At 45.8% G+C, this 21,824-nt stretch overlaps 1 protein-coding gene and 2 long non-coding RNA genes across 3 annotated transcripts; 1 reads left to right on the forward strand and 2 right to left on the reverse strand.

Annotated features, from left to right (window-relative positions):
* Positions 1–10,387: 10,387 nt before the first annotated feature.
* LOC116597620 lies at positions 10,388–19,985 on the forward strand. Its single transcript, XR_004288696.1, has 4 exons — positions 10,388–10,422; positions 10,627–10,749; positions 11,097–11,178; positions 19,918–19,985. It is a non-coding gene; the product is annotated as an uncharacterized LOC116597620 (long non-coding RNA).
* On the reverse strand, positions 10,826–11,397 carry TNP1 (transition protein 1). Its single transcript, XM_032355597.1, has 2 exons — positions 11,215–11,397; positions 10,826–11,025 (listed from the first exon to the last, which is right to left on the reverse strand). The coding sequence occupies exons 1-2, from the start codon at positions 11,351–11,353 to the stop codon at positions 10,997–10,999; spliced, it is 168 nt and encodes a 55-aa protein (XP_032211488.1). The 5' UTR covers positions 11,354–11,397; the 3' UTR covers positions 10,826–10,996.
* LOC116597619 lies at positions 17,304–18,375 on the reverse strand. Its single transcript, XR_004288695.1, has 2 exons — positions 18,107–18,375; positions 17,304–17,496 (listed from the first exon to the last, which is right to left on the reverse strand). It is a non-coding gene; the product is annotated as an uncharacterized LOC116597619 (long non-coding RNA).
* Positions 19,986–21,824: the final 1,839 nt, after the last annotated feature.

A 21,824-nucleotide genomic window follows, 5' to 3' on the forward strand; every position in this document is an offset into this window, starting at 1 on the left:
TCTTAGGGACTGAGTTTATGCCTGGACACTCCAGATGCAGCCCTGTGGCTCCTCTCACAGTGTATGGGTGCCTACATGACTTGGTTGCATTGTTTCATTGGTCACAATAGTCTTCTTCAGACTTGACCTTAGAACCAGGACCTGGCTCCTCACTCTTACTCTAAATTGAAAGCTTTCCTTGACAGGAATTAGCCTCATGATCCTGCTCTCAGTTTTCTGGTTAAATCTCAAAATCTCAGTGTATGATCCGTATCCCGGAGGATGATTTATAGGGACACTGCTTGGTACAACCTAATGCAATCATAATAAAAATGTCAGGCTTATGTTTCACTGTCTGACTGATTCTGCCACCTCTCTTAGTCCTGAGTCTGGAGGATGCTAGGTGGTTGTCTTTCTAGTGGTGCTCTAGGTACAAACCTTCCCAAATTCGGGTCCAAACCTTTCTCCTAGCAGCCACTTGGCTAGTGAAGTCTGGTTGCTTACTCTTAGTTCCACTAGCAGAATCTTCTGCATTCCTGTCTTCCCCAGACCCACACTCTAGAGCAACTCCCTCATGTTTGCTCTCTCTGCTCAGATTAGTATTAGTCTGAGCTTTGAAAGACACCCTTCTTCCACCCCATCTTCTAAGGCAGAATCTCTTTATTTTGCTCTGACAGCCATTGAGTTTTCTAGGTCCCACCAGCTCTCCAGTTCTCAACTCAATCCTCTTCAGATCAAATCTGTTTTCTCAAACTCTAATTTATGGTTATAAGGTGATTGCCTTTGCAATGAGAGCCCTCTTGCCTCTATGAAACATCTAACATGTAATTGAGAAGGAATGTATAGCTGATAGATTCATGGATTTAACAAATACTTTTCATGTGATTCAGGTGAAAGTAGGGGGTACTATGTGCAGTGAGAAAGAAACAGGGGTGCCCAGGTGGCTCAGTCAGTTGAACATTCAACTCTTGATTTCAGCTCAGGTCATGATCTCAGGGTCAGGGAGTCTCCTTGGAATTCTTTCTCTCCCTCTCCCTCTGCCCCTCTCCCTCCTGATGCTCTCACTCTCTCTCTCTCTCAAATAAATAAATAAAATTGAAAAAAAAAAAAAAGAAACAAATTGAAACCATGACCTCCAGCTTCAGGAAACTTCCAGTCAAGAGAATTACCAAAGAATAAAATCATGAATGTGAAAAGGGATATGCACATGTGCTGGGAGTATACAAGTAGATGTGACCCAGCCAGCAATGGGAGAAGGAATGTCCAGGAAGCCTGCCCTAAAAGCACCTGCTGCCTTCAGGTCTTTTCTCTTTTTGTCAGAACAAGGAGGTCCTGGGCTTCCAGACTGTTTCACTGCCCTTTTCCACCCCACCATGTGGCCTTGGCCCTCATGTTCTTATGGAAACATAGGAAGCTATTCTACAGTCCCTTCTAACTGAGATGTTCTTCTTTCACTGTTTCCCTCTTATGAGATGAGGCTGGCAGCATTGGCCTCATCTGTGTCTATCTATTCAACACGATTCTTCAGCAGCCATGACATGCCAGGCACTCTATGAGACTCAGGACACACAGTGACATCATGTGGCCTGCCCTCATGGCAGTGTCCAGGCCTCCACTACCAGTTTGGGGTCATGGAGCCCTCCCCTTTCTTCTTGAGCCACATGGATACATTTAGCATTTAGTTCCCAGCAAAACTGGGAACTCCTTGTGCGTACCCTGAAGGGCCCAGCATAGTAGTCTGCATCTTTCAGGTACTTAATACACTCATGGTGAATCCTTGCCTCTTCAGTGTCAATATCTTGTTCACCTTAGGGACACAGATATTGAAGGGCACGAATGGTACCTGGGACCACTCTTTCAGCCTAAGTACTGTCATAGCATAATGGCCTTTCACTCCATTGACGTTTGTGGAATGCTGGCTGCTGTCCTGGATGGATGTGGAAATGTATACAATTCTGGGTACAGAGTAGACATTCAATAAACTGCCCTTGATTTAGTGGAGACACATTGTCCCTGCCCGAGGGGCCCTGCAATAAGCAACATGGGTGAGATAGAGCTGATGCTTGTCTGTCTTCAGGGAAATTATACTCCATGAGGGCCTTGAGACCCACCAATTCCCAGGAGTTATTTTATTACTGTGTTCAGGGAGGACTGTTAGAAGGGCAAACACAGGGAGCTGGAAGTGGAAAGGTGATAGAGCCCATTCATTTCTAGCTGCTTGATTAGGAAAAAAATTCTGGGGTCTGTGTTTTAAAATAGGGGAAGAATGTTAGAGTGAGAAATGAAAGAGGTCTCCTTCTGGAAGAGAGGCTTCCCTTAGTCTCTGGCTTGATTAACTTGCGGTTTAAACTACAGAAAGTCAAGCAGACCTAGAAGATAAAGTGCCCTCTTGTCTCTAGGAGTCTTGGGGTCTTGCCCATTTGTTTTCTAGCTCTTTGGTAGAGGTGGGGTGCAGTCTGTGCTGTGGGCAGAGAGAAGGAGAACATGGTGCCAAGAAGAATTTCTGAGGGCTCTTGGACATTTTGAGAGTCTGAGTTTTAGTGAAAGAGAAGGCATGCAAAGCAGGACCTCTTTAAGACCAAAGCTTTAAAAAACAATTTTAATTAATGAAACTGTAAGCTGAGAGAAATAGGGAAAAGACATCTCTCTTTTTCCATCTTTGCTCTTTGTCTGCACCTGTCCCAGCTCACAGGGGCGCCTCTGCCAGCCCTTGCAACACCGGGGGCTGGGCATCAGGCCAGCCTTTCTTAGATGAAATCCAGGCTACGAGATCACCCCACCCACCACATTTCCCCCTGCCTGCCCACCCCTCACCCCCCGCCCTGGGCCAGAGGCCCACCCCTCTCTTGGGAGACACAAAGGGCTTCTGTGACTCAAGCTAGAGCTCACAACCCTCCTCTGTCTTTCCAGCAACAGGGTGAGGCTATGGGGTGCATTTCGAGGAGGAGACCCTGGCCTGACTTGCTATGTTGCAAATAGTATAGAAGTTTCCATTCCTCAATCCCCGGGGCCACCGCTCCAGATCTACATGCCTATTTCACGCCCGTATAGACCTTACACAGAAATGTCAGGGGTCCCTGTTTGTCTCCAGCTGAAGTGGAGGGGAGGGTGGTCTGGACGAGGAAGGGTATTTATAGAGACACTGGGGATGGTGCAGGTTGTTTTGTATGTGGATCTTCTGGTGATCCCAGAAGGAGTTGTTCTTAACCCAATTTTACTTAGCAAGCGACAAAATCAGAGAAGTTGCATAACTTGTTCACGATCCTCTGACCGTTCTGTGGTTGTAGAAAGACTTGAGTCTAGAACTGGCTGATGCCAAAGCCTTTGTTTTTTCCTGTTAGTGATCGTTGCTTAGGGTGTGAATTGAACAGCCCGATTTTTACCAGGTCAAGAGATGAGAAATTTCTGTGTCTACTCCTCCCTATCTCCCACCCCCAAGTATCCTAGTCTACTCCCATCAAAATGCCCCTAGGCCTTGGATTGACGGGGTCTCGCGGCAGGGGTCAGAGACTGGGGCTGTGTGGGAGGCCTCATAGAGCAGAGGGCTAGTTCTGTCTCTGTAACTGTCTGGGCCATCGTAAGTGTGTCTTTTCCCACCTGCAGGACTCAGTTCCTCCCCCTGTGAGAGAAAGATGGTTGATTGGACAGATTACTTGATCTTCCTGGGTCTGTTTCTTACCTCTAAAACAGAGGTCAAGGGATACTGCCTGCTTCACAAGGTTGTAGTAAGGCTGAAGCTAATATGTCTAAATTTTTTAAGAGAGCATAAAAGTATTGCTATTATTATTAATAATAATATATTTATTAATATATTATTATGCAAAGCTTTCCAAAATTCTTAATTTAAAACAAACATACAGAAAACAACATACTGAGAATTTAAGCTGAGTGCCCCCACTCTGAATTTTTCCTTTCGAATTTTCACCTTTGTGTGTGTGTGCATGCATGCGTGTGTGAGCGTGTGTGTGTGTGTGTGTGTGTGTGTGTGTGTTTGTTAAAGAGTTGGGAAAGGTGAAGGTAGACAATGTTCATTTCTCTGTAGTGCTTGCTTGGAACAGGCCCTGGCTTAGCAGGGCTCTGATCTAAATAAAAGAGCAAAAAATATGGGGGAATGAGGAATGACAGATGTGAAAATCCAGGGGACCGAGGCTAGCTCTGTCCAATAAAATATAAAGCCAGTCATATTTATGACTTTCAATTTTCTAGGAGCCACGTTTTAGAAGAAAAAAAAAAAAAAAGCAAAACCAATCTGTGAAATCAATCTTAGTTCTCTTTTTAAGTTGAAGATGTCCAAAATATTATTTCAATATGCAATCCATGTAAAAAGTATAGGGATATTTTACATTCTTTTGTTCATGGTAAAATGAACACTGGTGTGTGTTACAGCCAGTGCATCTCTCAGTTTGAATTAGGTACATTTGCAATGCTCAGGATCTACATGTATTCGTGGCTCCTAGACTGTGGACTGCATAGACCCAAGCCTTCAGGAGCTTCTATCTGCTAAATCAGCCAGAACATGTCTTGGTGGGGCACCTGGGTGGCTCAGTGGGTTAAGCCTCTGCTTTCAGCTCAGGTTATGATCTCAGGGTCCTGGGATTGAGTCCGGAATCGGGCTCTCTGCTCAGCGGGAAACCTGTTTACTCCCTCCCCCGCTTCTCTGCTTGCCTCTCTGCCTACTTATGATCTCTCTCTCTCAAATAAATAAAATCTTAAAAAAAAAAAAAAAAGAACATGTCTTGCTGCCTGGATATCTGGGGTGGAAAGACGGAAATCATTCTTCTTAGGAGTCAGGCAAGGGAAGAAGGGCTTCCTTTGTTCCCCCAGTTTGCACCCTGTGTTCTTGACTCTCACAGTGAGCACAGTCTCCCTCCCGACCCTTCCTTGCAATCCATGACCCCCAGGCACGGTTACTTTTGCTGCGGCGCAAATATCCCCCTAGCAGCAGCCCTGTCCATGGCTCTGTGATTCTGTCCTCACTCTCCTATTTGCTGCTAACTCTTTTGACCTTATGAAAATGTTCTATGTGGAGGGAAAAATGAAGTTGAGACTAAAACCCACTCCTGGTTCTGGCCGTAAAAGGGAAATGTAATCTATAGGTTTTAAGCCAATTCTGTGTGTTAAGATGGAATTCCATAGGGGCTGAACAGGCTAGAAGTGATCACAGACGGCAGGATTCTAGAGGTGGCTGTTGTGTGCTCCGATGCTCTTTTCCCCATGTGGCGGGTGCCCTGGGATTGCATTGTAGGGAAGTCATTGCCTGCACTCCGCGGAGGGCATCCCTGCACCCACCTGCCTGGCACATATCTTCCCTTCTTCAGTGACCGCCCTTCGGTTTGCCTTTCAGGACCAAACCTGCCCTGCTGCACAACCCACACTTGACCATCCTTTTCTGTCTCCTGGGCCCCTGACTTTTGCAGGGGAGTGATGTCAGAATGGAAAACAATCACAGTCACTGCAGGGTGAAGCTGTTTAAGTTTCTTCAGCTTGCTGCCTGGCTCCCCTCATGAGGCCCAGTTGTCCACTGGGACCTTCGATTCTCTGAGTAATTCCACATTCTTCCAGGAGATTCCATTTCCCCCTCTGGTTCTGTTACTCTTAACCAAATGCAAATGGATGCCCACTCTGAGCCGCAGGAGGGCTGTGGTCTGGCCTGGGCTCTGCAGCCGAGGAGGGCAAATAAATAGAGAAGGACAAGAAGGGGGATTAATCATTAATCGTCAAACCAGAAATTGTTTTTCTGGCCTCCCGCGGTGGCAAGGGTGGGAGGGGGCTCACTGTTTCCAGAGCTTTTTCTCATCCCCTCTCTCACTTCCTTCTCATGAGATCCCTGGGAAGTGCAATCCCCACATTGCTGGAGCCTGCCCATGGCTCCAAGGTGGCCAGAGAAAGCCCTTCATCCAGACTCTACCACGCTGCCACCGCTTTTTGTCCCTGGGAGAGAAGTCGGGGAGATGGCCACCCCTGGGTGACATTTCTTTAATCGTGTCTTTTAGACTCTTAGGACTTTTTGTTGTTTTAAGAGTTGAAAGGGACTCTCAGAGAGAGCCCCAGAGAGAGGTCCTGACCGCCAGGCAAGTCGGGGTGAGGTGAGCCGGAACCCGCTCTTTGAGCTCGCAGTGGGATGGTCTGAGTCTCCTCGCTGCTTCCAGTGTGGGCCCTGGACCAGATACATGAGTGCCACCTGGGAGCTTCTTAGAAAAGCAGCCTCTCTGCCCCGCCCCCGCCCTGACCTACCAAATGAGTTACAGAATCCTAATCTGCATTTTATCTGATTCCAGGTGTTTCTATGCATGTGAAAGTTTCAGAAGCTTTGTGTATACCTGGTGTGATATTGTCCTTCTGTGTTCCTGAAGGAAACAGTAAGCCAATACATCAAGGTCTGGTTTCTAGTCCTGTGAGGAGCTCTCTCTTCTCGAAAGCTTCCATTTTGAGTCACTTCTGAGGAGGATCCCTGCGAATTGTGAAATTCAATCTCTTTGTCTTTTCAATAAAAGCCACCTGTGTATTAGGCCTGAGGACTTTTATAGTTAATTAATTACAGAGATACTTGCCTGTTGCAAATGGAAATACTTAAATGATCCTAATCAGTGAGTTTATTAATCTATCCTTGGTCCTTTTGACTGACATCCATGCTCAGATTTTATTTTTCACAGCATATTAGGTTAAGAAGTGGATTCATTGATTTGTTTCCCGAGAAACAATGGTTGTTTGTGTGTCCTGATGTGATCCCTCGCTCGTGGACAGCTTGGCCCTTGTTCCCAGGAGTTTACGGTCTGTTTGGAGTTTATGGTTTACAGTTCTGGTTGGAGAGACAAGATTGTGCTCAACTCCTACATTTCATGGGTGAGCCAAACTAGGCACAGAGTTGTGGGAGACTGAGGCGCTCCAGGTCCCAGTGGGAGCCTGGAGCTCTCTGAAGAGCAAGTGGGTTCCCTCAAGGAAGTCTGTTCACAGGTACAGGGCACGGCCTCTGCTGGTGAGGCACCCTGAGGCTAAGGTGCGTCCTGAGTCAGGGTCAGACAGGCACAAGGATACTGAAAAGCACAGTCCGACTTACTCAGGAGTAAGTCCAACTTACTCGGGACTATAAGTCACAGCAGTTTATATTCTAACAAGTCCCTGTGAGGTAGACATTGTGACTGATGTTTTATAGATTTCAGGACGATGAGGCTAACGGAAGTTGAAAAATTCAGTGAAGATCCCATGCCTGGTGGAACCAGGGTCCATGTGCGTTGCCTTCCTCTGTTGCCTGCCCAGAGGTGGGTCGTTCATCCTTCTGCCCGAGTCAGGCTGGGCTGCAGTCCAGCAGCCCAGATAAAAGGGCCCCAGCTTCAGAAGAGGAGGTGTGCCAGGCTTGGCCTGAAGCAGACCTAATCGATCGATCAAGGTCACAAAGCTCTGATGGGACCCAGACGCCGGTCCTTCTTCCCTGGTGAAATGCTGCATGGAGACAACTGTTACCTGTCCCAATTCTGGGACACTGAGCTAAATGGCGAGAATGGCTGGCTGCAGGGCTCAACGGAGGGCGAGCTCTTCCGGTTGGGCTGATGGAAGAGGGAGAATGGCTGAGGGGTGGTCCAGAAGCGAGAAGAGACTCTCTAGAAGGGAAGTAGCCTGCTTTCCTGCTCATTAGCCTGGTGAGGTGACCAAGGCCTTTCTCCCGGGAGTTGGCAATTAAGACCCTGCTCAGTTGGGTTCTTGCCCCAAGGATGTGCCTGGCCAGCGAGGGCTTGGAGTACAGAGCCAGGCTGCTGCTCTCCTCTGGTCTTCAAGACCAGAACCTCTGGGTGACCCTGACAGCCGAGCCCCAGGCAGTGTCTGACTTGCTCTGACTCCCACCCCCCTGCCGACCGGGGCACACAGAGTCCTCTCCCAGCTACCGGGGCACACAGAGTCCTCTCCCAGCTACCGATTTCTGGCCTTCGCCCCTCCAGCACAGCCCTGAGCATTTCTGCAGAGCTTCCTGTTGGCCTGAGGCTGCACAGTCACACAGGTCCCACCCGGGGTCATCTAGCAAGGCCCTGAGCAAGAGGTGGGGGTCAGCTGCATTCTTCCCGCCACTCCTCTGGGACAACTCCCTTTGCACCCTGAGGCTGGTAGAGCTGAGGCCCTGTATCCAAGTTCAGCTCACAAGAAGGTCAAGGTGACCCAGAAGGGCTTATGGCCAAGATCCTTAACATTTTTTTTACTTTCCACAAAGGCCAAGTCAGTGATGACTTCAGGACGTGGCGTTCCAGAAACAACTGAGGACCACAAGTCTCTCTTGGTTGGGGCAATGTAGCAAAAGCCCTTAGAGGGTGAGATCTCTGAGTGTCACGTGGTCAGAAGACCCCTGTGCTGGTTAGCCTCAGTGGGCCTGCCTGGTAGGTGCTGAGTTTGCAAGGAACTGTCAAGAGGGAGACAGAATGAATGTTCCTGGAGGGCAGGGACTAAATCAACACTAGTGTTGGAAAATCTCCAGCATGTGAGCCTGGAAAATGTTCTTGCTGCAAAACAGAGTTTTCCGGGCGGCTGCTAGTCCTTCCACAACCTGACTGAAGTCACCAGGCAAGGGTCTGGCTGCTCTGACTAGCCGGAGGCTGTTCACCAATTAGATTGTTTCAATGCTGAGAGAATTACAAATACAACATGAATTACAAATACAAAATGAAATACAACATTATATTTGGACATTCTGTCTGGGGAGAGCACTGTCTTGCAAATGATGGGCAGATGGGCTTTTGAAGCAGAGGGTCAGGGAGCCCTGAGGACCTTGGTCTGGGTCCTCTCTCCAGTGACTTTGGTCTGTGACAACAAATAAAACCAAAGGGTTTCCTTCCAACTTGTGTTAGCTACCATTCCTGATGTCCCGAGAGGCTGGCCCTTGGGCTCTGTATCACCTGAGATCCCTGCCCGGCTGGCTTCCAGTTGAGTTTGGCCAGGGGAGAGAAATGTTGGGGTTTTTCCACTCTGCTCCCACTCTGGCAGGAGCTGCGGCCTTCCCCAGCCCTTCCATAGAGGTCCATCTGCTTCCCCATGTTCCTTCATCACACACACAATTTGGGCTCTCCTGGGGCTCCTGTGACACTGCTTTGTTTTTTGCTCCTTCAGAGCCACTGCTGCTCAGCTCAAGGCGTCTTGCCTCTGTGAGCAGTGTCTTCAGGAAAGGCTCTCCTTCGAGCCCTCTGCAGGGCCTGCACTCCTGCGGGATCCTGACAGAGGCCAACCTCCTGGTTATAACAAGCATATTCCACACTGTCTGTTATTGCTGTTCTTGCTGGGTCCTGAGTCTTGACTTCTCCCTATGAGAGCAAGAATGTGGAGCAGTGGGCAGGTGCAGGGGTGAGCTCTGTGGGGGTGGGGTAGGGCCACTGGAAGGCTCTGATTCGCTGTGGCAGCTGGGAAGGGTGAGCTCTGTGGGGGTGGGGTGGGGCCACTGGAAGGCTCTGATTCACTGTGGCAGCTGGGAGTGGCAGGGCTGGGAGCTGGACACTGCGCAGGGACAAAAGGTAGGGAAAGGAGCCTGGAGAAGAAAGGAAGGGTATGTGACCCAGCAAGCAGTCTCTCCAGCAGACATTAGCTTCCAGGTCTGCCTGAGTGGGTGGGGATAGAAGGCCTTCGATCTCATGTAGTCCCATTGATGGTGCCTTGTTCCCCTCCTTTTTGAGCACAGTCCTGCCCTGCACTGCCCTTCCTCATGAAAATTGATCTCTCTTCAACATCTGGCACCCAAACGCCAGCTTACTGTGTGCTCAGAACCCAATTAAATCCTATTTCTATTCCGACCAGCAAAAGCTTGACATGTTGCAAGGATCTCTCAGGCTTTCTTTACATGGAGACAAAGGGCACAAGAGACAGTCATTTTGGATCAGGGAAGGCAGGGCTTGGTACACACCCAGAGGTTTAGGAAAGAAAAGACAGGAGGAGGTAAAACTGTGGGAGATGAGGGAATGGAAACTGGAGGGAAATACGAATTAAAAGTGTCTGTGTGCCTAATGGAAAAAGACAGGAAAAAATCTTTATTCTGTGTCCTGCATTTTTCCTGCAGTCTTTGTTCTCTTCGCCATCAACTCTTAGTTGTTGGTGGGGGGTGAAAACTTCATGCCCAACCTCATGCTCCTTTCATAGCCTCTTATAGCCTTTCCTGGTTGCTTCCCCTGTCAGGATCCCAAGTGGGTGGCTTGGTTTAAGTGAGATCTTGTTTCCGTTCCATCCTGAGCTACCCTGGTCCCTCAAGCAAAATACCCCCTGATGGGGTAGCTGCTGAGAAGAGGTGTTGGACCCCTGGCTCCCTGGCCAGAGATACAAACCAGGTAGAGCAAGGTAGAGTGTTGTAGAGTGTGAGGGTTAAACATTCTAAGGATATATCCTTAATTGCAGAGACACCTAAGGTTCATAAGTTTCATTTATGACATCAGATTCTCACCAGCTGGATTGCCCGGCCAGTATCCCTGCTGACACAAGGTAAGAGTCTCCCTAACGATCTTCTAGTCCTGGTCATACATAATCAGATAAATTAGCATGGAGACTTCTGTAACCATCCCTGGGATTGGTCTTTTAGCTTTAGTTTAGCCCGTGGTTCAGGGTTCCCTTGTTATTAACCCCTTAGATTTTATGGCTCCTAACGGCATTTCTTCCAGGTCTCTTCTCTCTGGTCCTTTTCCATAGTGAGGAGGGAGAAGAGGGAGATTGCACATGGAGACCAAGACCGGAGTTTGGTGATGGTGGCCAGCCTGTGCTGGCCACACAAATTACTCGATATTTTCCAAGATCGTGTTAAAGAATTGACAGGTATGAAGCCATTTAACATGATTCTTTCCCAAGTCTGCCCAAGCCCATTTTCCAGCCAAAAGATGAAAAGGAGACATTCGGTTCTCAAAATTTTATTGAGATGTTGAGGAGAAACAGCCAACATATACATTCCTCATTTCGTCACGATTGGCATTTTACCCACACGATAGGCTCTTCTCTGGCTGTCATCCTCTCATTGCTGCCTGGTGCTGTATGAAGTCCACCAGGACAGAGCCCATGGGTGGCATCACAAGTGGGAGCGGTAAGTGCGATTGGCTGTAGGGGAAGGACATGGTTGCAAGAGGGACACAGGTTAGAACATCCCCATTCTCCTCTTCCTGCCCCAGTGAGAACTGAATTGGAAATGAAATTCTCAGGCTGAGATTCTGGGTCCAAGAGAAGCCAACTCCAAGAGGGAGGGCCCCTGGGGTGAGTCCCCTATGTTGCCTGCTTGTCCCTACTCACCATCATCGCCCCGTTTCCTACTCTTCAAGCTTCCTTTCCGGTATTTTCTTTTGCTGCCACCTCTCTTCACTCCCTTGTGAGGAGCTCGGTTCTTGCCCCTCCTCATGCCATGGCTCTTTAATTTGCGGCTGGTCGACATTGTAATTTCTGCCAAAATGAGGGGCTTTGCAGGGCCCGGAGGCCAGGAGTCTGGGTATTTAAGGCCTTAGCCATTGTGACTGTGAAGGGGTGTGGCTTAGCAGATGGGTGGGGCTCCACTGTGATGTCAGTGACCCTTGTTACACTTGGGTCATATATGAGAAATAAGGTGGCCCCCTAATGCAACTCAAGGCTACCTTTTTATGTTAAATGAGGATTTCCAGACAGGCGTTATTGAGCAATTCAATTTCAGTTCTGTGCTAGGCATCTGGGGAGTACAAGATACCATAAGAATAGGTATCTCCTGCCTCTAGGAAATTTAATGTCTTCGTTGAGTGTGGGTATGTGTGTGTGTTTCAATCTCTTATAGCACTGGGAGATCACAAATGTATTTCTGTAAGGATGTGACTCTATGAAACCCAATCCAGTATGAGCAAAATAAAATATTCCTTCTCTTTCCTCTAACTATGACACTATGGGGTGAGTAATTTTCTGGGGCTGTCCTGTGCATCAGAGGATGTTTGAAAGCATCCCTGACTTCTACCAGTAGATGCCAGTAGCTGTGACAACCAAAAATGTTTCCGAACCTTGACTTGGGGGAGGGGTACAATCACCCTCTATTGAGAACTGTTGGCTTTACCATTTAAAAAAATTCGGTCATCAAATATTTACTGATCACCTAATATACGCAATGCACTTAGGTGTTAGAAAAATAGTTATGGATAAAACCAGACATAGACCTGTTTTCCTGGTGGCTTTCAGCCTCATCAGGAGAAAGCCATCAGAAATCTGCACATATCAGTAAATAATCACTTCCCAACAGGGTTCAGGGTAATTACATCTTGACATGGTACAGGATGAGGTTGGAGAGAGAAGCAGAGACCAGACTAAGCTCACGTGCATTGGGAAACCATGGAAAAATGTTTATGAGAGTAATGTGACAAGATTATGTGGAAGGTAGATTGATGGGGATGTAGAGTAAATAGAGGGAGATTTTAGCACTTATAGTAGTGGTTCAGGAGAGAGAAATATTTGATAAAGGCTCAGGCCTGGGCCAGAAATGGTGTTGATCAAGATGTAGAGATGTGGACAGGAGATACAGACTTGGTGATGGATGGACTGGCTTTGGTTGGTGACAGCAGAAGGTGCAGAAGGCGTGGCTTTTTTTGTGTAATACAGCTATCTGGATGCTGGTGCTACTCCCTGGGATAAAGTCTAGGCATGGGGACAGGGATCATAATGCATTTTGGTTTAAAACATTTCAGGTTTGAGCTGCCTTTGAGATTTCCAAATAGAGATATTGTATGATTGCTGGGTTCATGGGTGTGGAGCTCCAAGTAGAAATGTGAGCTGGAGATACCCACCCTCTCCAACTTCCCCAGCAATGGATTCAATAGCTAAGCTTTTCTTCTTCCTCCTTCATACCTTATATTCAGTCCTTTGAAAAACATTTCAGTGGAACTGGGTCATTACTTCCTCTTTCTGTCCCTCTTTCTCTCTCCCCTGCCATCATCCTCATTCAAGAACCAAGCACCTTTCATGCATCACATTTTAGCAAAAGTTGGTTGACTTTTCTAGAGAAGAGAACTAGTTCAAGTTCCACTCTCGGCATTTCTGATGTCTATAGGTAAAAGGACAAGTCATGTTTTGAAACCCAGATTCCTTGAAAAGCCACCATAATGGACATTTTCCATTATCCTCTTTCCAGGTGGGTTCTGTTGGAGACTTTGATGCCCTCAAACAGGGAGGACCTCTAGAAATAGGCTGTGGGTTTGCCTTTCTGTATCTTGGGACTTTCTTGTATACTCCAGTCTTGTTTCTCCTATAAGCAAGATCCATGAAAGCAGAAGTTTGCTGCTTTGTGTTCTTGAGGCCTTGAACAATCCTTCCACAGAGCAGGAGCCCAATAAGGGCCCAATAAGGGTTGAATAAATAACAAATCCTTCAATTTTTCTGACTATCTAAATTCTCCCCATTTTGTCCCACCTCTCCAGGGAAGGCTTCCTTGACTTTTCAAATTCTCATTGTTCTTTGTAATTTGTCCAGTGTTCATGGTCCTTAATAGTGTTCTCAAAGTCAACCAAACCTAAGTGTGTGACACCCTGTTCTATGCCCATATTGCTGTGTAGTAGCATGAGTCTGATCTCAAGAGGAGGCATTGTGTCTTGGTTCTTGTCCTGACTGTGCCGTAAGTATCACTTCTTTGGACTTCAATCTCTTTATTTTGTAAATAAACTTGTTGGGTTAGGTGATCTCTGACATTATCTGACTTTTGTGGTAAGTACCGTGTAGTTAGGGGTTGTATTTTTTATTTCTACTGCATTTTCCATGGGTACTGACACAGTCCACGGTAGGTGGTCAATACGCATTTGTTAATTCTCACTTCTTAGGTATTATGAGGATAGATGGTAAGACACAGAATGACTCTATATACCACATAGGAGTATTTCTAGACAGGGAAGGGTCAAAAAGACACTGTCTCCATCATAGGCCCCCTTGCTCCTGTGCCTGTTGACTAAAGCATTTGCAGAGGAACTAGCCTCATTAGTTGGAAAGACATATTCTGGATGGTCCTGGAGCCTGGATAACATTTCTCTCCCCACTGCCCCGAGTCCATTCCATCCCCAAAGACCCACTCTGTCCAGGGGAAGTTGAGATCACAGGGAATAAGGCAGCCAGAGTTGAGAACTGATGAACAAACAAGAAGAGTTCCCTTTCGCCTAGGGTTAAGGAATGCGGTTTCAGACACCCATGCTGAGAAAGTCCAGCAGCAGAGAGCCCAGTGTGGGGGAAGGCACTTGCAGGTCAGTTGGGGCTAGGGCTATGGGTGTTTGGGTTGGCTTCTGGCTCAGGCCTCCTGGACTGAGGACAAAGTAGGGTTGAGCATTGGGCACTGCTGCCCGTCTCTGTTTCTCTTTCCATTTCTGCCCCAGTGTTGCTTGAGCCAAAGGCAATTTAGATAGAGCACAATGAATTCACTCCTGACCTTTAGTGGACCTGGAGCCAATTTTTTTTTTTTTTTTGAAAACTGTTTGTGAATCCAGTCTGCTGGATGTCTTCTTATCTCTAATTCTGTTCTTTTTCTTTCCTCCTTCTGAGGAGGAAACTGAGGCACAGAGTGTTTACATGAGCTTCTTCAAATAATCCAGCACAGGAATAACAGAGATGCCCCCCCAAACCAATTTCCTCCATGCTTTGGCTTCCCTGGTGGGTCTTAGCTTTATTTCTCTTGATGCAAGGAAATGGGTATTTTCTGATATTGCTAAGGGGACATGGAGAGAGAACTGAAGTCCTTGTCTTTTTAGAAGGGGAGCTATCAGCCCTCTCTGTCTTGGAGCAGAGTGTTATCTTGCTTGAAAACAGGTGGATAAACAGAATAGTAGTCTTTATCTCCCAGAAGGATGACCAAAGTGGTGTTGTGGGGAAGAGTTTGGAAGCCAGCACTCCCAATGGCCCCTCTCTTAGGTTAGGAAGGGGCAGAGGATTTGGGCGTCACTGTTTTAGAAGTCAGATCTCTAGTGGGGTCCCATCTCACCTCTTCAATTCAAACTCACTCTATTAATTTTCCTGGTTAGTCCAATAGATGTCTTCTTCAGGGCTGGATCTCCCCAGCAGGCCAGGAATTGGGGTTTATTAAGAAGGAAAATGGAAAAGTTGCTGACAGTCCTTACACATGTTGATGACTCAGTCTGAATCCCTTTCTGAAACCCAAGTCTCTCCAGATGTTGACCTCAGCTGAGAAGTGGGAACCTTCTACCTTGTTCACATGCATGCTCTGCCTTCTTTGCTCTTGTTCTTGCTGTTGCTGCTGCTGTTTGGGCAGGTGAGGGGGGCTCAGGGGAAGGCTATGGGATGAGAAAGCTGCTGGGAGAGGGGTCTCAACAGGGGCAGCAGTCTCTGAGCTCAGGACTCATCTGACGTCTCCAGTAGGGAATGAAGAGAAACCAGAGCCCAAAGCCAAGGAAGGAGGGACCTCGACTCCATTTGCCTCTTTCCATCCAGTCCGGGAAATAAGGAAGGATCTTGTTTCTGAGGATGTCTGGGTTCTGCCTCAAAATTTGTTGAGATTCTTTCCTCATTTGTCCTCCAGGCTCCTTTCCCATCCTTGTTGACTGCTTTCCTAAACTGTTTTTCCATAAACATTTTCTGTTTTCCAGGAAGAGAGAGTTTGGGCTGCTAAAAGACAGGAGATACATCACAAGACTAGTGGCCCTGCTAGGTTCCTCAGGAGTCACCTCAACACCCTCCTTTTGGAGGTCAAGAGGCTTGTCTAAGGGCTGCACCCTGGCAGTGCAAAAGACATGGCTCGGCCCGGAATTGCTGATTCCTATGCCAGAGACTACCCACTGCTCTTTACTGCCTTCACTCTCCATCTTCTGCCTTCTCTGTGTTACATGTGCTGCTAGGGTCACGGTGAAGGAGTCTAATACTGAAGGAAGACAGAGTACTGGGTGGGGGGCATAGTGAGTTCTTAAACGTAGGGTGGGACTTTGGAGGTCTTCTGTACAAATTTGAAATTCTAACTTGGAGAGAATTCAAAGTTTTATTTTTGTTGTTATTTTTGGACTTACAAGAAGTTATTTGAATATGTCTATTCCTTTTGTAACTATTAACAATAAGACCACATTATGTAATAGTACACAAAGTAAATCCAAATGTTATGCTTCTGAAGCTTCCAAATAAAGTTTCCACATTAACTACTCCCCTGACCCCACTGACCGTATGACCTGTCTATACCATAGTGAAGGAGAAGCTCTTCCTTGCTGGAATGTACTGGGGGTATAGTTCCCTGAAGCCTTAAGGCAAAAACAGGGTTGTGGCCTGAAAATAGAAAGGGGGTATTACCGTATGAAACTATCACACATATTCCATTATTTGGCTTCATGTGGTCTTTAGGAACAAATGTGTTTTATCCATCCACAAACTGGAGTAAAGAACTTTGAGTTGGTAGGGTTGCTAGAAAACAGTTTCATAATAAATAGGTCTGGGGATGAAGGGTAACTTGGCCAAAGTCACAAATTATAGGCAAACTTAGATCTCAAGCCCAGATCTCTCCATCTTCAGGCCAGGTTTCTTGCCAATCTGCCATCAGGCACTATTGTTAAGATTTATGACCTTTCCTCTCTTTCTTCCTTTCTGTGCTTTCTCTCTCTGGTTTTCCCTTCTCCCTTCATGTTCTGGGAGCCACATGCCAGGAACCTTTGCCCTCTTGAAATCATCCCACCCACCAACCACCATCATGTCACTGAGTTTGAGGATGGCTGCCCTGTGAAAGGAAGAGGAGTTGTCATCAAAAATATCCAAGGACCACAGTGACAGACTGTTGCCACAGTCCAGGGTCAATGCCTTTATACTTTCATTGTAAGGCATTGTGACCAATATGTTGGTAGGGTACATTGGCCAGAGGAAATTCTCAGTATTTCTGGATTATTTCTAATACATTTGCCTATTATGACTCTACTGACCAAAGTTAGGTGAAGGGAGAACATCATAATCCAATGATATCTCTTTGGTCCGTTAAGAAGAAGCTCCACTTCCTACTCTTAGTGGTGAGCAATGAGGGTGAAAGAGAGAAGAAATGTTGGTAGAACAATTTTACTTTGCCTTTCAAGGATCTCAAAAATTAAAACTGACAAAGAAAGTTTGTCTGACCGTATTGTTGCCTATTTGGTTTCTGCATTATTCTCTTGAGCAGAATTCTCATATTTTAAAAAGTAGGTTTAGCTGTATTTATACTAAAGAAGGGGGACAAAGTAAATCTTTCATAAATCCTGCAATTCTGTGGTCCAAAACACAAAGATCTAGTGACACTTTGCCCTTCACACACCCTATGCTGGGACAGCAGGTATGACTGCCTAGTGAAATCTTCAAACCAAAGCCTTCGCTTTCAATAATGACCCTCTTCCCCCACCGATGCCCCCTCCCACCAAAAGACGCAGATTTTCTGAGTGTTGCAGTGATCAGATTTTATTGATCAAGAATTCTCAATGATGGGCAGTTTCATTTTTGTTCTGGGAGGAAATGTGGAGGGTAATGCCACAGAGGGGCTCTTGAGTTCTGGTAAGTACTGGTAATCACCACGTGGGAATATTTGTATACCCTATAGAGCATTGTCCTGCAGTAGTTCTGGACAGTTTTTCCATGCTGTAAGGAAGCAAAGACAAAATAGAAGTTATAAAGTTTCCTGGTTAGGGTGAGAGCGTCTCAGAAGGTTCTTCAAATGGGCAGACAAGGCCACCTTGGCATTGTCCAGATTTTTCCTTATGGTTTTGTTATCCTTTTAGCTATGGTTTGGCCTGGCTTACTTGAAACTCCCTGCAATGCCTGTTCCTCATAAGCTATGTCTCCCTGGAATAAGCTACATTATTTGTGGGACCCAGGGCAAGATGATTATACTGGCCTCTTGTTAGAAGATATGCTCTGGATCATGATAACAGAGCATAAACCAAGCCTCAAGTCCCCTAAGTACAGGGCTGTTTCTCTTCTAATGTAAACATCTAGATTGAGACATTGCTATCTAATTCATCTTTATAATCCAGGAGAGCTGGTTAAGATCTTATTCATAATTGGGGCTTGATGAATACTTGTAAATGGCTTGCTTCTCAATGAGGGCATGCCAGGTACCTGAGAATGAATGAAGCCTCTTCAGTAATGCCTTCATCAACACCTCCTCTCTCCCCTCCTCTTACACATTCCTCAAATGCTCCCTTTACTCCTCCTATACTCCCCCAGGACCACATAGTCAAGAACTTACCAGTTGCTTTCCTCTTCCTCCCCCATGTTCTCCTTGGTGGTACATTTTTCTAAGCTCCTGAAGTAAGTCCTCTGAGTCCTAAGGGATGGGCAACATTGCTGTATTGGTCATGGTAGGTTGGCTGACTGGGTGGCTGCCCTCAGTCATGGTAGATGTTATAATCCCAACATGGGTTTTCTGGTTATTTACCAGAAAATGGTTTTCTGAGCCTTGAGATGGGGCAGGGGGAGCATCTGAAACTAGGCCACTGTGGCCTGGGACTTCCCCACTCTGGGATGTCACAAAGTCTGTATGAGATCAGTGACCAAACTACAGGAGAAAGGCTGAGCAGTAGGACCTCAGATGATTTCCTTCAACATTTAGTCAGACTGATTTTTCTGGATCCAAGCCTCTTGACCTACTAAACTTGGATGTATTATTTCATTTCTCTGATCTTAAAAATCTTCTTTTAGTTAAAGCCAGAAGGATAGGGACTCAATGGCAATCCTATTATTTTACTAATGAGGAAACTAAATGCCCAGTTGGAAATTACTTCCTTATAGGCTTCAGGAAATTGCTCAAAGACACATAAATACTAAATGACAGAGGAGGGAATTAAATCTGCATCTACTTAATTTTAGTGCTTTTGTACAGTGTCGTCTCATGTATTGGCTGCCATGGCAGAGGCAGGAAGTTTAATCACCTAGGGGGTCATGTATACTTAATGTTCACCAAGAAGAGAAATATGGACAAAAGGCTTGAATATTAAAACCCAGAGGACACTGGCCCAAGTCAGTGATGGGGATGGAGAAGAAGGGGTAGATTATAAAATGCTGAGGTGCCTGAGGAGAGGAAGGGAAAGAGCTATGAAGGGAAAGTTTGAATCCTAGACTTCTGTCCTGAGTGAATAAGCACCACAACCTCCAGCAGATACTAGAGCAGCACCTACATTTGGACAGAAAATACTGGTTTTGGTTTTACACAGATGGAGATGTTTACTGGACAGACCTAATATCCACTACTATGTGCTCAGTAGACAAATGAGATATAGGCATCTAGGCTGATGAGGTAGAGCTGAGCATTGGCAAAATAGAGTTTTGTATAGTTGAACCTACAGGAGGTGAAGAGGTGGTCTAGGGACAAAATTATGGGATTTGTCATCCATATTTAGGCATTTCAGGGATGGCAGCTGAGGAAGGAGACAGCAAAATAAAACTCAGGAAAGAGTGAGTTTGCAAAGTAACATGAAAGCGCCGGATGTGGGGTGCCCATAGCACTCGCTGGAGTGCCAGGCGCTGTTAGACACTGGAGGAACCTCATCTCATTTTTCAGTCCTACCTTATTTGACTTTATAGAGCATGTGACATTTAGGGTCCTGCAGAGACAGAGTAGGGGGTGTGGTCAAGAGGGTAGTGGGTAGAGGAGAGACAGGAGGTGAGGTAGTGGAGAGTAGTTTTTTTTTTTTTTTTAATTTCTTTTCAGCATAACAGAATTCATTGTTTTTGCACCACACCCAGTGCTCCATGCAGTACGTGCCCTCCTTAATACCCACCACTAGGCTCCCCCAACCTCCCACCTCCCCACCCCTTCAAAACCCTCAGATTGTTTTTCAGAGTGCATAGTTAGAGGTTGTTTTTGAGCAGAAGAAGGTAAGCCTTCTATTTAACCACTATTCTCTGACATAGAAAGTTCTTGGAGACTCACTTTACCCATATTTCCTTCACCCCTACCTGACCTTAATTTCCTCCTTTAAAGATAGATAAATCTGCAGTTTGGGATGTACACCCAGTCCTGACCAGTCCTTATTATTTCACATTTGTATCTTCCTTCAGGCACCTTACACTCTGGGAGTACAGAGCCAAGATAATAGTTTGTGCTTGGAACAGTGCCAGGAATGTGGTAAGTAATCTGGAGATATTAACCTATTTATGTAATCCTTACATCAACTCTGTGAGGTTGATATTATTATTGCGGTGTTCTAGGACCAGCGGTGTTGGATAATTTGTCCAAGACCCTGCAGCTAATAAATGGAGGAACTGAGATGTTCTTGTGTGAGAAGCTAGATTGATTTTTCATGTAGGACATATTTTACAATTTTTAAAAAACATTAATGCACAAAGATAGGCACTTAAGAAATTGTCAATAAATCCTTGCCAACTGAGAGGTGGATTACTATTATTTTTTTTCAACACAAAGTTCTTGAATAAAGATATCTTGTTCACAAAGTATAGACTTATTCACGCACTTGATGTATGTGAGATAGGGGGAATCCATGCTGGTATGTACCTAGGTTGGTGAGTTCTCAGGCATGTTTTAGTCATAATTTCAGATCTCACAAACATGGCTCTATTACTTCTTTTCTGTCCATTCCCCACTCTGACCCATGCCACTATGAAGGCATAGGAAAGAGCACAGAAACACACATGCCCAGAGACAACCGCAGATCCTCAATACAAATTTGGATGAATAAATCAGTAGTTCTATCAAACCATCTCAGGACATAATATCATGATCATGATCAATCCTTTTAGTTTAAAGATCTGAATTCTTTGGATGTGGAAACAGCGGGATTGTTAGTAACTTTTGGTGAAAGAGGACATAGAATAAATTAAACTCGACTTCACAAATGTGTATATAGGTTGTTTAAATACAACTCTATGTCCCTCTTTTTCTTCTCTCTCTTTCTCTCTTTCCAGTCTTTGTTACATTCCCTGGGACTAAAACCTTAGTCTTATGTTAAAAGAAAAAGAGTATTGTAGAACTTCTTGCCTCCTAGATGTGAAAGAGGCAGAAAATTAGAGGGACTGTGGGAGGTGCTTGAATTATCACCTCCCTTGTCCCCACATGAGATGGATCCTCTTGGAGGGAGAACCATTGTTCAGGAAGTGTGCTTGAAAACCAAGCTTTGAAGGAAAAGAGAAGAAGACTTATGTCTTGGGGGTCTCCCTACCAGTTTTTGCCTTCTGGCACCACCCAACAACCATCCAGGTGTGCTCCTGCAGTCTTCCGTCTCCTTTCTTGTCCGTGCTGAGTCATCCTTCGTGATACCGATGTTTTCATGCGCTGGGGTGGCAGCCCTTGACCAATCCCTGTTACTTCGGGATTAAATGATTATTGAAGCTACTTGAATCTCTATTTTCATGCCACCTGTTTTCCAAATAAACTTCCTAAAGCAAAACTAATCATGTCACTCTTGTTCAAAACATTTGGGAAACTCTTTACTGCCTTTGAAGTTTTCATATTGGCCCTCTCAACCTCAACCTTGCTTTCTAGCCATGTCTTCTGTTCTCACCCTCAGGGAACCTCTGCTGTTTCAGCTAAGTTGGGTTATTTGAAATGTAGAAATGTACAGGTGTTGATGGGAAATTCAGTGTCTTACTTCAACTGTTAAATTTTAGCACCTTTACTTATTAAATACTTATATGTCATTCAAGACTCAAAATAAGGTCCCAAATTCTATAATTACTTCTTCAATGAACTCTTCACCTTTTGGATACATTTTATATCATTTACCAGATTCTGTCTAGAATTTTTTTGTATGCATATCTTCTCTTCCCAGATATTGCACTTCTTGAGATTGAAGGTATATCTCTGTGAGGTTCTGGGGGACGGGGCAGGGGTAGTACATAACCAGGATAAGTTGGACTAGAGTTTTGAACTCCACATTGTTGTGGATTGGAGTTGCAAAGGGTTACAGGGGAACTTTTGGGAGTGGAAGATATATTTATTATCTTGATTT

The sequence above is a fragment of the Mustela erminea genome, chromosome 8, assembly GCF_009829155.1.
Source record: "Mustela erminea isolate mMusErm1 chromosome 8, mMusErm1.Pri, whole genome shotgun sequence".
NCBI lineage: Eukaryota > Metazoa > Chordata > Mammalia > Carnivora > Mustelidae > Mustela > Mustela erminea.

Excerpts from the sequence above, each read along its gene's own strand:
- TNP1 (XM_032355597.1), bottom strand. The coding sequence starts at position 11,353 with ATGTCGACCAGCCGCAAATTAAAGAGCCATGGCATGAGGAGGGGCAAG. Across the intron at positions 11,026-11,214 it reads TAGGAAACGGGGCGATGATG|CCAATCGCACTTACCGCTCC; the intron begins GTGAGTAGGGAC and ends CTTCCCCTACAG.